Genomic DNA, 13,549 nt, shown 5'->3' on the forward strand with positions numbered 1-13,549 from the left:
AACAGGGCTGGTTTGGATTCACCTAAGCATCAATGAGAACAAGATGGCTGACCCTAGCACAAAGTTCCCAAAGAAAGCCCCAAAGCTGGCAATACAAATCTAATCCTAAACTGGGCTACCTGTTCATTGTGGCCTGGAGTGAGGTTTTAGAGTACAGAATGGCAAACTCTTTGCTGAGTCCAACTCACCACATTGGCAAAAAATTGTGGCTCCCTTACAGAGGGCAGCTGAGCTGAAAGGTCCAAGGGAAGTGGCACACAAGTTGGTAGAAGCTCAGACTCAAGTCCCCTGCATTTACAACAGTGGGGGACAAAAATGAGTTAGTGCTGATACAGTGGTGAGAACATGGAGTTGTAGTTGCTGGATTCCATCCTCAGGTGATGCCAACAAAGCTATGCTAAATATAAAAACATGCCTACTTGCAGGACTTATGAAAAGAGAAACAAGGTTTTATGGCATCAACTGATATTACTGAGAAAGGAAAAAAATGCTTCCAGGTAAACAAGGCATCTTCAATGCAGTGGTTCACAACAGCTCTGTGTCTGCCTCTGGTTTCATCTTTTTCAGTCCTGGTAAAAATACAGTACAGATACCTGGGAATCAAAAAATCCTAAATAAGGGCACTAAATTACTAGATTACAGAAGAGAGAAAACACTGCAATAGATATGCTAATTGTGTATGAATGATGTTCTTTTTCATCAAACAGGTTGATATTACTATTTGTGACTTCTAATTTCAATTAATTATTTAGTCATATTGTTATGAGCTTTACTTTTTTCCTGTTCCAATTAAGATTAAGCTTCTTAGTTCATAGGATTTTAATGATACCATACCCACATTTTCTGCAAAGTTTCATGACACAAAGATGACAGAATCATTCCCCAAACATGGGGAATGGTTCTGTCTAATGGACTCACAGATAGTTACTGGAGAATTGCTGTGTTTATTCCTACCATGAATTGATACATTGACATCAGACAGCATTACCCAGGTTCACTGAAGACTATCAGCTCCCCTAGGTCCCAAATTAAGGCAAAAGCAGCAGAAACTTAACAAACAGATGAGGAGAACTGGGGAGCAATTAATACATACAGCAACAAAGCAAGGGGGGGAAAAAACAAAAAAAAACACACCAAAACCCCCAAATCTTACAAAAGATACAAAACCACTAAATAGCATGTTCTAAAAAATATTTGGTGGTGGTGAATGTAACATAAGCCTTGGCAGAATGATTGTGGAAAAAAGATTCTGATTGCTTGCATGTTTTTTATTTAATTTTTTAAATATTTTATAGCTAAACTAGCCTATAGAGGGAGGTTAGTGAAACCCATGGTCACACAATGACAGTCTAATGCTGCACCAAAGGCAGGCAGATGCTGTAAAAGCTTTATCTCATGGGTTCCTTTCTGCCCCTCTCACCTGAACAGGATCATTATCAGTGAGATCTCTCCAGCACACTCTCATACAACATCCTGATCCCATCAATGGACAAGTAGAAAAGTCAAAATCTTAGTTAGGTCATTATAGCCCTCCTTTTGTTATTCCCTAAGCCTGGCTGCAATCTGCCAGCAGGACCTTGTCAGATTTTATTACTGGTCATGACATCTTACCAAATGACCTGTACAAATCTCAGCCAGGTAGCTACATTCATCACTATGGCTGAGTAGCATTGTCATGTGCCATTAAATGGTCTTCCTGCTTTACCTAGAACTAGCTGCTCTGATATATTTCAGAAAAATAAGGCTTTTTCTGTACATATGGATCTTCTGTAAGACTGAAAGCCCACTGATATTTTTTTCAGTACCTAACAAGATGTGAACAGCTGTGTGGAGAAAGGAAGCTATTTGAGAGCACTGCACATTGTGCTGCTAAGCAAGAGCCCCCATCACCACCACCACCACCAGAACAGTGGTGTTTGCACCATGAGGGTTTAGGTTGGACATTAGAAAGAATTTCTTTACCGAGAGGGTGATCAAGCATTGGAATGGGCTGCCCAGGGAAGTGGTGGATTCTCCATCCCTGGAGATATTTAAAAAGAGACTGGATGTGGCACTCAGTGCCATGGTCTGGTAACTGCAGCAGTAGTGGATCAAGGGTTGGACTTGATGATCTCTGAGGTCCCTTCCAACCTAGCCAATTCTATGATTCTATGAGAGGCCAAGGAACAGCCATCAGGAGTGCCATTTTCTCCTTACAGAGCCTAAATAAAAAGAGCACACAAAAAAGGGATTTGTTCGTGCTGTTCAAAGCAGCATTAACTCTCCCTCTGTGTTCACTGACCCCAGCAGATGGGTCACAGTGCACAGCTGCTGGCATACAGCCCTTGCCCACAGAGCCACCAAGAGTCTTGCAAGGGACCAGAAAGAAGACCACAGGGTGAATCTCTGTCCCCCCTTCCCTCCCGCCTTCAGATGTCACATTTTAGATATCCCAGTCCAGCCAAGCCCACTCATTTTTGTGCCTCTTCTATTGCTCTCTCCTTTGAAAGGCTCTATCTTCCCTTCCACAGCCTTTTCTTTACCATGTTTGTAAGATCACTGCACTATTGTTCATAAAGCACTAGGAGATGAATGGGGTTACATAACTGGCTAGTTACTGTTTTATAATTTTTTAGAATGATGGAAAAGTAAAATGGGAATGCAGGCTCCCCTTGAGGCCAGGCTAAGCAAACTAAACTTACGTTACCAGTGACCTGAAAGAAGCTTCACTTCAGCATCTCCAGAATGGAAGAATGGGAAGGTAATGCATTTCCTGTCCTTCACAAAACAAGCCAGTAGTCACTATGGCATATAGGCATGTCTGGGGTGAGAAATCTTCTATGATGTAGCTCTTAGTCAAAAGAGGCAAAAAAAAAGGCTTGGTTTGGTTTTGTTGGTTTTTCTTTTTATGCTTGCAATGATTTGCTATTCATTAAACTCTGATATCCTGTGGCTTCTGATACTCCACAGAGGTTTTATTCAGCATGTTTTTCATTCCAGGTCAACTAACATAAAATCAATAATGGTTCAGACAGATTTCCTTCTTGTAATGAGCCTAGAATTGGAATACATAGGCTACACTGTCTTCCCATTTCACTTTTACAGGAGCTTTCTTACAGTGATTTGGTTCTTTCTTTCTCTCATACTTTTTGTGGCAGAAATTTGCATCAGCACATTAGGAGGTTTCTTCACCGTTTGTATCCCAGGAACAGATGTTTTTGCAGTTCTTCATGCAGACAGTCCTGGTACTCAGTTTGCAACTGATCTTGTCAGTAGGACTGCTCTGATGAGTAGCAGCTGCAGGAATAGGCAGCCTTTTTTTTGTAGGAATCTGGTGTGCTGATTACAACGTCCTACAGCACCACTTGTTTTCAGGCTCACAAACTATACCAGGTACCAAAATATTTGCACTCAAGTCTAATGGGAACTGATGGCTCTAAGGTTTCAGCACGGTACAACCGATGCATCTAAAATACCTGATGAACAATGCTTTACTTAAGCATGTGCTTAAAGCTGAGCCCACACTAATTGCTTTGCTGAATTCTGATCTAGCCATGTTTCTGGTCGTATTACTCAGTGTCTGGCACCAATCTCTCATTAGAAAGCAAATACTTTACTGCCTTATAAGCCAACAGAACTTATGCATCCTCGTAAAGAAGGTGTCAAAGCTGAGTTTGCCTGAACTGTGCTTGGCAACTATTTAGAAAACAAAGCCAAACAAATATTTTCAATCATATTTTGAGAATAATTGGTTTGCTTTTTATTGGGAAGTTCTGTTGTTTTACTGTGGAAAAACACAGCATATTCAAACTGAAGGTTAAGGAGTACAGAACCCTGTGCAGTAATCAGGGTTTTTTGCTCTCATAGAGCTTGATCTTGACTAGGACAAAACCTGATCTCAATTATAGCAGGAAATATACGCTGGGAATCCAGAGCTGAATTTTGCAAACTGGCTTCAGTTGGAACATAAAGGATGCCTGCACCTTGCAAGACCAAGTCCCGTGGTATCTCTGCAAACACCGTAGCAGATTCAACAAGCAATTGTGATAATCTAAGAGTTCACTGACACTGAAGAGTGAGGATTTGACTCTCTTCTGCTTCCCCACTTCCCTGCACCACTGACTTTCCACATCCCTTCCTTGCACTGGCTCTGGCACTCGTGCTTTCCAATTTACTAATTTGTCAGAGAAAGATCTGCTTGTTGCTGCATTGGATTTTCTGCCAGATTAGTGTGCTCAAGCAGCTCTTGGAAGAGAAGGCAGCCCTTGCACATACATTTTCACAAGTACAGAACCAGTTCAGGGTAGCAACAAAAGGGTACACAATGGGAGAAGAAAACTAGAAGACAAGGCCTTCTCTTTCCATCAGCAATGGGCTTTTAAGATCAGCTCAACCCAATCCCCATAGCTCTTATCTGCTTTCACCTACATCAGTTTTATACCCCTGTTACTCCACTAATTGCAGTAATTAGTATAAGAATTATATACCTGCTATAACTCAGATCATTAATATCCAAAAGTCCTGTCCATTAGTATGAAACAAAGTACTGTACATACATGTTGCCCCTCCTCTGAGCTGAATGTCTAATTCAGCACGATGCACCACTGGAAAAGCAAACTAGAAAATATAGTCCTCAGGAAGGTGGGGGTACTAGTTAGAGGAAGACACAAGCAAAATTTGTTCCTGAATCATTCACTGCATTGTTTGGTACTTATTCAGGTGAGTCACATGGATTTAATCACTTAAAGTAAACAAAATTATTTGTCTGAGCAAAAAAACTTCCCTGTAAATCCATCAACAATCTACAATTCAGCATGTGCAACAGGCACTTATATCACTTTTTTGTTTCATTTCATACTCAGTCTCACCAAAAGACTAATCCTGAACCTCACCTGGATGCAAAAACTCCCATTAAAGCAAACAGCAGATCTGCCCGTGGCTGGAGTGCAGCTGGATTGGGCACTTTGTCTGCCTGTCTTGTTGCAGACAGTTTCTCGGCATATTATAGCACCATTCCTCATCTAAATAAATGAGCAAACCAACCAAGAAATCAACAGCTAAAATTAATGTGATAAATCCTGTTCTCTATTATCAGATACAGCCTCTTTCCCTGTTACCTCTGGGTTTTAAGCAGAGCTCTACGTGACAATTCTTTCCACCAAACATGAAAAAAATACTCCTTGCTTGTCACTTACCAGGCTGGTTTTACTGAATAGGAAAGAAAACCACCATGCACTGGGCCATTATCATTAAACAGCATGGTAAGGGATGCATAAGGATAATTGGTATCTGAAATAACAGAATGCTATTTTGCAAAGCTGATTTAAATTTATCAGAGTACATATATCAAAGGTATTTGCATAAATGATCATCCTGATTTAGTATTTATTTAGTTGCATTAGAAAATGTTAGAAACAAACCTTGAGCGTTGACAGTCAAAACTTCTCTTTCTGCTACTCTTGTGCCACTGCATATGGTAAAGGCATGGAACATCCTTCAGTAATAAAACAGAAGTTTGAGGGGCAGAGATGTCCTTTGCAAGAAAATTGATAACAGCTCTTTAAGTAAAGAAGCAACTTGGTGGCAGTCTTCACTAGTAAGCTGTACAGCGCTGTCTTATCAGGATGAAGATAACGTGTCATTCATCTGTCAACAATATCTTAACTGTAAAATCCACAGCACTGAAAAGGTTGGGTTTTGTTTTGTTTTTTTTTTTAAATAAAAAAAACAAGGATGTGTTTTGATGAAATACAAAGCTTTCCATCCGAGTCCAAAATACAAGCCAGGCAATGGTTATTTAAGCAGCACTGCATGCCATGTTAGACTCTTCAAGTGCCGTCTGTTTCCAGTCTGTGATAATTAAAAACAGTGAACTGTGTACACAAATGGTATGGATACATGAAGTGACTGATACACACACCAAAGGAACCCAGAGTCTACAATGAAAATAGTTTTTGCAGATACTGCACTCATATTCTACTTTTTTTTTTTGTTGCATCTATCCACTCCCTCATGTTTTCGATCTGTTGTGCACTTGGATTAAAACCAGTAACATCAGACAGTTTGGGTTTTTTCAGTCTCAAACATATAACAAATGTATAGAACTGTACTACAAAAAAAAAAAAAAAAAAAAAAAAAAGCTGCACATACAGTTTTTTGAATGGGGACAGTACTCACAAGACTGAATTATTTAGAAATTCTGAAACAGTAAGATAATTAGTGAAACTATTTATAAAGAAGTATATCCACAATATTTAATAATTTAAGGCTCACAAGAAACTAACATAACAATGACAATAAAAGTTTTCTGCTGTAGGATTAAAAGCACCAAATTCACTTCACAAATTAGATAACCAGATCTGTACTGATCACAAGTGGAAAACTCTGAAAGTGCTGATTTGCTAATGTTGCTAGTGCTTTAATGATGTTGCATTTCACAGGAATAAAAAATCCCCTCTCAACCATAAATACAATTATACAGGTACAAAATATATTGGAACCATTTCAGATTGAAACTACAGTACAAAAAAACCTCAACCTCCACCCACCCCCTCCCCCCAAGTCCATTCATTCTCCTCATACACAGCTCCCAAATCTTTCAGCTCTTTAATACTAAAGTTGGAGCAATTGAATTGGTTACATATAACCCATTTAAAACCAACAGCCATTTGCTAAAACAGGTTTCTACAAATTAGATTATAATTTACCAGCTCCTGCATCATGGAGCGTAGCTTATTCTTAGTCTATTTTAAAAATAGGTGACCCTTTGTGTCATGGAAAAAGAACACAAAAACATGTATTCCTGGAGGACTGCTCAGGACAGTGATCAATTTATAAAAAACAGCCTGTTTAAAAAAAAAAACAAAACACAAAAACCTGAAACAAAACAAAAAACAACTAACTGGTACCAAAAGAATAATTATAGGAGGAAGTTTCTGACAGCAGCAAATCCTTCTGCACCTCTGAACTCTAACTCTGTTCTATCCTTACAGGTCTGTTTCTCTATTGGTGTCCAGACAGAAAGCATACAGAGATTTTCTGAGGTCTACATTACTTTTAGCTTTGATATTGGTTTTCTCTAAGGAGCTGGTGTCATTGTTGAACCCCTCACTGTTTTCCAAGTGCACAACAGATTTGTTCAGAGAGTTTCTACTGGATCTTCTCTTTGTATCTTCCCCTGCTGTGCTGCCCTGAGCACTACTGTGTTCATCTTTGAGGACAGTGTGCTCTTCATGATCAGTCTCTCGGTGGTAGAAGTAGTTGAAGTTGGACACAATGACAGGGACAGGCAGGGCGATGGTGAGCACACCTGCGATGGCACACAAGGAGCCCACAATCTTGCCCCCCACTGTGACAGGTCGCATATCCCCATAGCCCACAGTAGTCATGGTGACCACTGCCCACCAGAAAGCATCAGGGATGCTGGAGAAATGCGACTCGGGGTCATCAGCTTCAGCAAAGTAGACAGCACTGGAGAAGAGGATCACCCCAATGAAGAGGAAGAAGATGAGGAGACCAAGCTCCCTCATGCTGGCTTTCAAAGTCTGTCCCAAGATCTGTAAACCCTTGGAGTGCCTGGAGAGCTTGAAGATCCTGAAGACCCTGACCAAGCGAATTACTCTGAGGATGGCGAGGGACATGGCTTGCTGCTGGCCCCCACCCCCATTGCTGCTGCCAGTCCCAGGCTGCTGCTGCTCATGGGCCAGCTCGGTGCCCAGGGTGATGAAGTAGGGGATGATGGCCACAATGTCAATGATGTTCATGATGTTGCGGGAGAACTCGGGCTTGCTGGGGCAGGCAAAGAAGCGGACGAGGAGTTCAAAGGTGAACCAGATCACACAGGTGGTCTCAACGATGAAGAAGGGGTCAGAAAGGCTACTGGGTGGCTGCACGGGCAGGGCGTCCCCAGTCGTGCCATTCAAACCTCCACTTTGTGGGGGCAGAGGCACAGGAATTTCCCTCTCGTCCCTGAATTCTGGCAGAGTCTCCAGGCAGAAAGTGATGATGGAGATCAGGATGACCAGCACAGAGACGATGGCAATGGCCCGGGCTGAGCCGGAGCTTTCAGGATACTCAAAGATGAGCCAGACCTGGCGCTGGAACTCATTGAGGGGCAGGGGCTTCTCCTCCTCTTTGATGAAGCCCTCGTCCTCCCGGAAACGCTCCATGGCCTCCTCGCCCAGTTGGTAGAAGCGGATCTCATCGGCGAAGACATCGATGGAGACATTGACGGGCCGGCGGAGCTTGCCCCCGGACTGGTAGAAATAGAGGATGGCGTCGAAGCTGGGCCGGTTCCGGTCAAAGAAGTACTCGTTGCGGAGCGGGTCGAAGTAGCGCATCCGTTTATCCGGATCCCCCAGCAGCGTGTCGGGGAACTGGCTGAGGGTGCCCAGCTGGGTCTCAAAGCGCAGCCCCGAAATGTTGATCAGCACCCGCTGGTGGTGCATGGTGGCCCGGCTGGCTGCCACCACCGCCGCCTCCCCCTCCTCCTCCTCCTCTTCCTCCTCGCCGGCCGCCGCCATGGCCATGCCCCGGCGGTGTCCCCCTTCCTCCGGGGGTCCCAGCTCCACCGCCGCACCGGGGAGCGGGGGTCGCGCCGGCGGTTGGGGCGGCACGGGGGGTGCTCCGCGCGCCGGGCCGTTGGAGCTGCTCGCGCTGCTGCGGCGCCTCTCGCCGCCTCCCCGGGGGTCCGGCGGCTGCTGCTCCCGCTCCTCGTCCGCCGACAGCGGCGGCGGCTGTGGCGCTGGCAGTGGCGGTGGCTGTGGCGGTGCCGGTGGTGGTGGCTGTGGCGGGTCGCCTTCCTTGCCGTCGCTCAGCCGCGGCGCGGCGGCGGCGGCGGCGGAGCCGGCGATATGGAGCAAGTCGCCCCGCCACCGGGCTCGGGCGCTACCGCCGCCGACCGCGGCATCCTCGCCGCCCTCGATGGCCGTGGCGCCGCCGTTCTCCAGAGTCACCAGCGCGATCTCCATGGGCAGCGGCGGCAGGAGGCAGGCGCGACTGAGGAGACGGGCATGCTGCGCTCGCCGCCCCGCCGCCGCTGCCGCCGCCGCCGGCCACCTCCGGGCGGCCGCCCTGCCCTGCCCTGCCCTGCCCTGCCCTACCCTGCCCTGCCCGCCCCCGCCTCACTGCGCGCCGGCGAGCGGCCGAGCGCGGCCCGGGGGAGCCTCCCGGGGACCCGGATATGAACGAGCCATCATTATATTATGGTCGTTTGACGTCAAAGAGAATCCCTTCTCCTCCGCGCCCCCGTGCTGGCGGTGGCAGCCTCCCCTGGGCCGCCGCGGTACGGCATCCCCCCCCGCCCCGCCCTGCCCCGCCCCGCCCCGCGAAGGGGCTCCGCACCAGGGCAGGAACGCGCTGCCGGCAGCGGATTTCGCCCCAGAGGAGCGCGGCGGCTCCCGGCGGAGCGGCGGCTGCGGGATGCTCACAGGTGCCGCCGAACCGCCGCGCCGGGGGACCGCGGGGTTTCGCGGCGGGGACCGCTCCTGGGCAGCCGGCAGGCGGGCGCAGGGGTGGCGGGGCCGCTTGAGAAGCTGTGCCCGGGGTGGGGAGGGAGAGGGCAGCGGGCGGCCTCTGCCCCGTGGGGCGTCGGGGGACCCCGCCGGCTGTCCAGCCCCACGACGGCCGGCCCGCCGCCCTCCCCCGCTGCAGCGGATTATGGTGCGGCCCCCACGCGTGGATTACTAGCTAAAGGGATTGAGCTGGGGGGAGGTCGGGCTGTAAACCCCCACTCACCTAACAAGGACAATCACCATCGAGAGAGCCCCGGGGATTCCCGGCGTCCCCCCTCCCAACTCCCCAGAGTCATGAGAACAAAGGAAGGGACTGTTTTTTTTTTTTTCTCTGCTTTGCTTTATCCCCCCTCCACCCATTTTCCCACTGGTTTATCATGAAATTGGTGCAGCTACAAAAGGTGTTTCTGAAGGCAGCAAACGACAACATTTCTACCAGACTACCTTCATGTTAGCATCTGCAAAAGAGCAGATGGATTTCCCTAGGATGGATAGAATCCACGTCCAAGGCTGATACATTTCAGTAGGTGCACATTTTATTTGAGAAAAGGAACTGAATCAATTTTACACAATGCAGTTTTACTCTGATTACAGTTCAGTTATACAAGCAATGCTAAGATCTTATTTTCTATATTCAAACTATTAACTCTTCTATTCAAGCTCTGCAGGGTTATTACTTAATATGTGTACAGATACTGTAGTATTAAAGCACACACATATCTGTACCACTCTTCTGAAGTGTCAAGGTTTCTAAAAAATCAAGTAGAGAAAATATTAAATTGAATGAAAAAAAAAAAACATTTTGCTTTCCAGTTGGCTTCACTGCTGTGACATTTTCACTGAATCCTTGTGGTAGTACTCAAAGCTCCATCAAATAGTTTGCCTAGATTCACTGCAATCCATGTGTTTTCATCTAATTTAAAAGTTTATCTCAATGAAATATACCCAAAGATTAAAAAGGGGGAAAAAAAGTGTCAAAATAGAAAATCATGATTACAATAAATGTTTACTGCAAGTGACGATTTGCTCATGCAGTTGTCCTGTTCTATAATTTACCTCTGAGATCTGAGAGCACGGAATCACTGACCTGCTTTTCCACTGTGCCAATGAAGGACCACCTTACACAAGTAATTCAAAGAAGCAAAGTTACATTTTCTAGAGCAGACATTTGATTTACAGTTATTTAATGGAATAATGCATCAAACCTGCAAAATGCTGTATACTACCCTTTAGGATTAGCAGGCTCTACAATTAATACAGACACACCTGTGCACTCCAACCAGAAACGTCTGATCTGTTGCCAGTGCATGTCAGGGATTATAAACAGAGGAAGGGCCTGCACACTGGAAAATTACTGTTTTTCCAGCTGTCAGCTCCTCTAATGCAAGATATTCTGCCTCCAAACTCTGCCTCAGGAAAAATAATTTATTTCAGTGTCCCTAGATAAGTTTGGTTGGATCCCCTGGCGGCAATGCCAGTCCATATTAATAACTTGCACCCCAGGAACTGTGGCCAGTCTCAGGCATCCACAGACACTCAACTGTGCTTTCATCTGCATATGAATATAACCAGTGACACAACACAAAGCAGATGACTTGCTGCCACCTGTGCCTGCTCCCTCACCTCTGTTTTGTTTTTTTTTTTTTCATTCAGCCTGGTGTTCCTGCTTGTGTTTGAACATCTATGCCCTCCTCCCCATCTGCAAAACCCTCTTCTAGAGACCTCCTCCCAGAAGGGTTACGTTTTGCTTTTGCTTGCAGTGACCCTGCATTTGAGTGACCTATCACTGCATTAGGCACATCCCCACAGGCTCCGGGAATAAACCCTGGCCCCCTAGAGGGACATACACACGCTAACCATCCCAGTTATCTTTTCCTCTTTCAAGCAACCCTCATTAAAAAAAATCAAAAAAACCAAACACAAAACAAACCATCCCAGTTATCTTTTCCTCTTTCAAGCAACCCTCATTAAAAAAAATAAAAAAACAAACACAAAACAAACAAAAAACCCCCCACATCACTCTCAACCCTTTTCCCACAGTTCCCTTTTTAATACTAAGGGCACTTTCAAAAATTCCCCTGTGCAATAAGCTTGCTCAGGGCTATGGCAGTCATCCTCCTGGGTACACAGCCAAGGGGAGGCTGAGGATGGGCAGTGGACAGAGAGGAAGAAAATGCATAGAGGGGTAGTGACCTAACTGGCTCTCAACTGGTTGTATCCATTCCCCTGTTCCTTCATCAACAAGGAGCAGCACTTCTCTGATGCCTCAGAGAGATTATGCTGAATCTAAATTCCTCCTTGATTAAAACCCAAGTTTCTAGTCTTTCTAAATGTTGTGTTGCAGTGTTCACATCCTGAATTTGCAGGCAGATGGGATTATGCTAAAATGTAAAGAAAAAAACTTGCCCGCACTCATCTTGCTGAAAGACTCACTGAAAACCGTATGAAGAAAATGCACATTATTAATTAATACAGCAGGAAAATACAGCTGCTCTGACTAGTATTTCAGTAGAATACAACTACTTTCGTCACAGCTTTAACAATTCTGAGAATCTGTTATGGTTTCTACAAGTGCAGGTACAAAGGAAGACGGGAGGAAGGGGTAAGGAGATGATATTAAGGGGGAAGAAACATCTACTTCAAGCAGGTAACTTCAAAGGACAATTCTTATTTAGCAACCCTAATTTTTGGAGTGTGGTGAAAAGACAGAATGCTTTCTTGAAGAGTCCTACCAGCAGAAAGCCAAGGTACTGGAAAGGATGACATGCAGAGAAGTGGGAAGTAATATTATTATGTGCTATTAATGTTTTAGCCAGGCACTCCCTGACAAAGAATTTATTTGTCCACATGCTTCTGACTTAGCAAAAAGTATTTTCTACCCTGAGCACATGCACACGTATGATCAGTGCCATACACTCCAGCACACCCAATTCCACTGCTACTCAGTTCTTCTAACCCAGCTATAATGCCTGTTGTCAGCCCCTCTCACTAGGATGCTGCTTTTTTTCTCCCATCTGTTCCACACAGCACCACTAGTGGTTTATCCCACAGCTTCATTTGCAGGTTTTCTCCCCAGGCTAAACAGGACTGCCCTGGTTAGGCAGCATCAAGGGGCTGCCTGGATGGGATTCTTTTAAGATCCCTTACATTACCAGATAGCACCTATGAGAGGCTCACACAAGTTTCACTCAAGTTTTTCAGGAGAAACACTTGTCCAAGCTACAGATTCTCTTGTCTTTCACCTAAAGACAGGTCTAAATCCCCAGTACTACCTCACCAGCCCCTCCATGGGAAGAAGAAAAGCACCATATCCTCATGCCCTGTGCAGTATCATGCCAGGGGAATGAGTAATACAAATCCATGCTCAGACCTGTGTTATCATGTACAGCACATACAAGACTTCTGTAAATGCTCCCAATCTTCTGATACACTTTCAGATTTTTACTGGCTGCCCCTTGCTCTTGGGTACTAAGACAGATAAAACTGGCTGATCCAAAGCTGTCATGAGCTGAAAAGCAGTATCCAAACGTGCCCTGATGCAGCAGGAATGGCAGTGGTACGACTGCTTGGAGCTGTCATTTGAGACATTCCCACACAGTGATTTAAGTGACCCTGTCACATGTGGGGCCCTATAGGTTGAGAAACGAGCAATGGGAGTAGTCTGCAGAGGCTGCACTAACCAACCCATAGAGACATACACACAAAACACATGACCCAGAATACCTGACCAAGGACACCTTGGGGATCTCCACTCTTTTTACAAATAGTCCCACTTGGGCCATCTCTATCACTGACAATGGCTGCAGAACTACAGCCTCACCAAAATAAATATATGATGCTGAGATGTGGAGAAACATACATCAACATCTAAAGGCATGACCTGCCCACAGCCCTCCCACTCAGTAGTGGTGGGACTGGATATGTCTGTTTTGACACATTTTGTGTGGACAGGGAACCCACAAAGGTGTCTTACAGCATGACATTACTTTTTTATTTCTCTGTGTGGTGACTAAATAACATTCCCAGCATGGCAGATGGTGAGAAAGTCAATCTGAAGC

General features: G+C 45.5%; 2 protein-coding genes across 7 annotated transcripts in view; both read right to left on the minus strand.

The window, feature by feature from the left end:
- LOC139791306 (potassium voltage-gated channel subfamily A member 5-like) overlaps positions 1-9,044 on the minus strand; it is a 30,209-nt gene extending 21,165 nt beyond the window's left edge. For all 4 annotated transcript variants that reach the window (XM_071733385.1, XM_071733386.1, XM_071733384.1 and 1 more), the window contains exon 1: positions 5,400-9,044. In XM_071733385.1, the coding sequence (XP_071589486.1) occupies positions 6,966-8,948 (1,983 nt within the window). In that variant the 5' untranslated portion in view covers positions 8,949-9,044 and the 3' untranslated portion in view covers positions 5,400-6,965. The remainder of the gene's footprint in view (positions 1-5,399) is intronic.
- Positions 1-13,549, minus strand: part of LOC139791314 (very long chain fatty acid elongase 4-like) — a 434,972-nt gene that overhangs the window by 405,321 nt on the left and 16,102 nt on the right. The gene's annotated exons all lie outside the window — the stretch shown is intronic.

This window comes from Heliangelus exortis, chromosome 1 (genome assembly GCF_036169615.1).
Source record: "Heliangelus exortis chromosome 1, bHelExo1.hap1, whole genome shotgun sequence".
Classification (NCBI taxonomy): Eukaryota; Metazoa; Chordata; class Aves; order Apodiformes; family Trochilidae; genus Heliangelus; species Heliangelus exortis.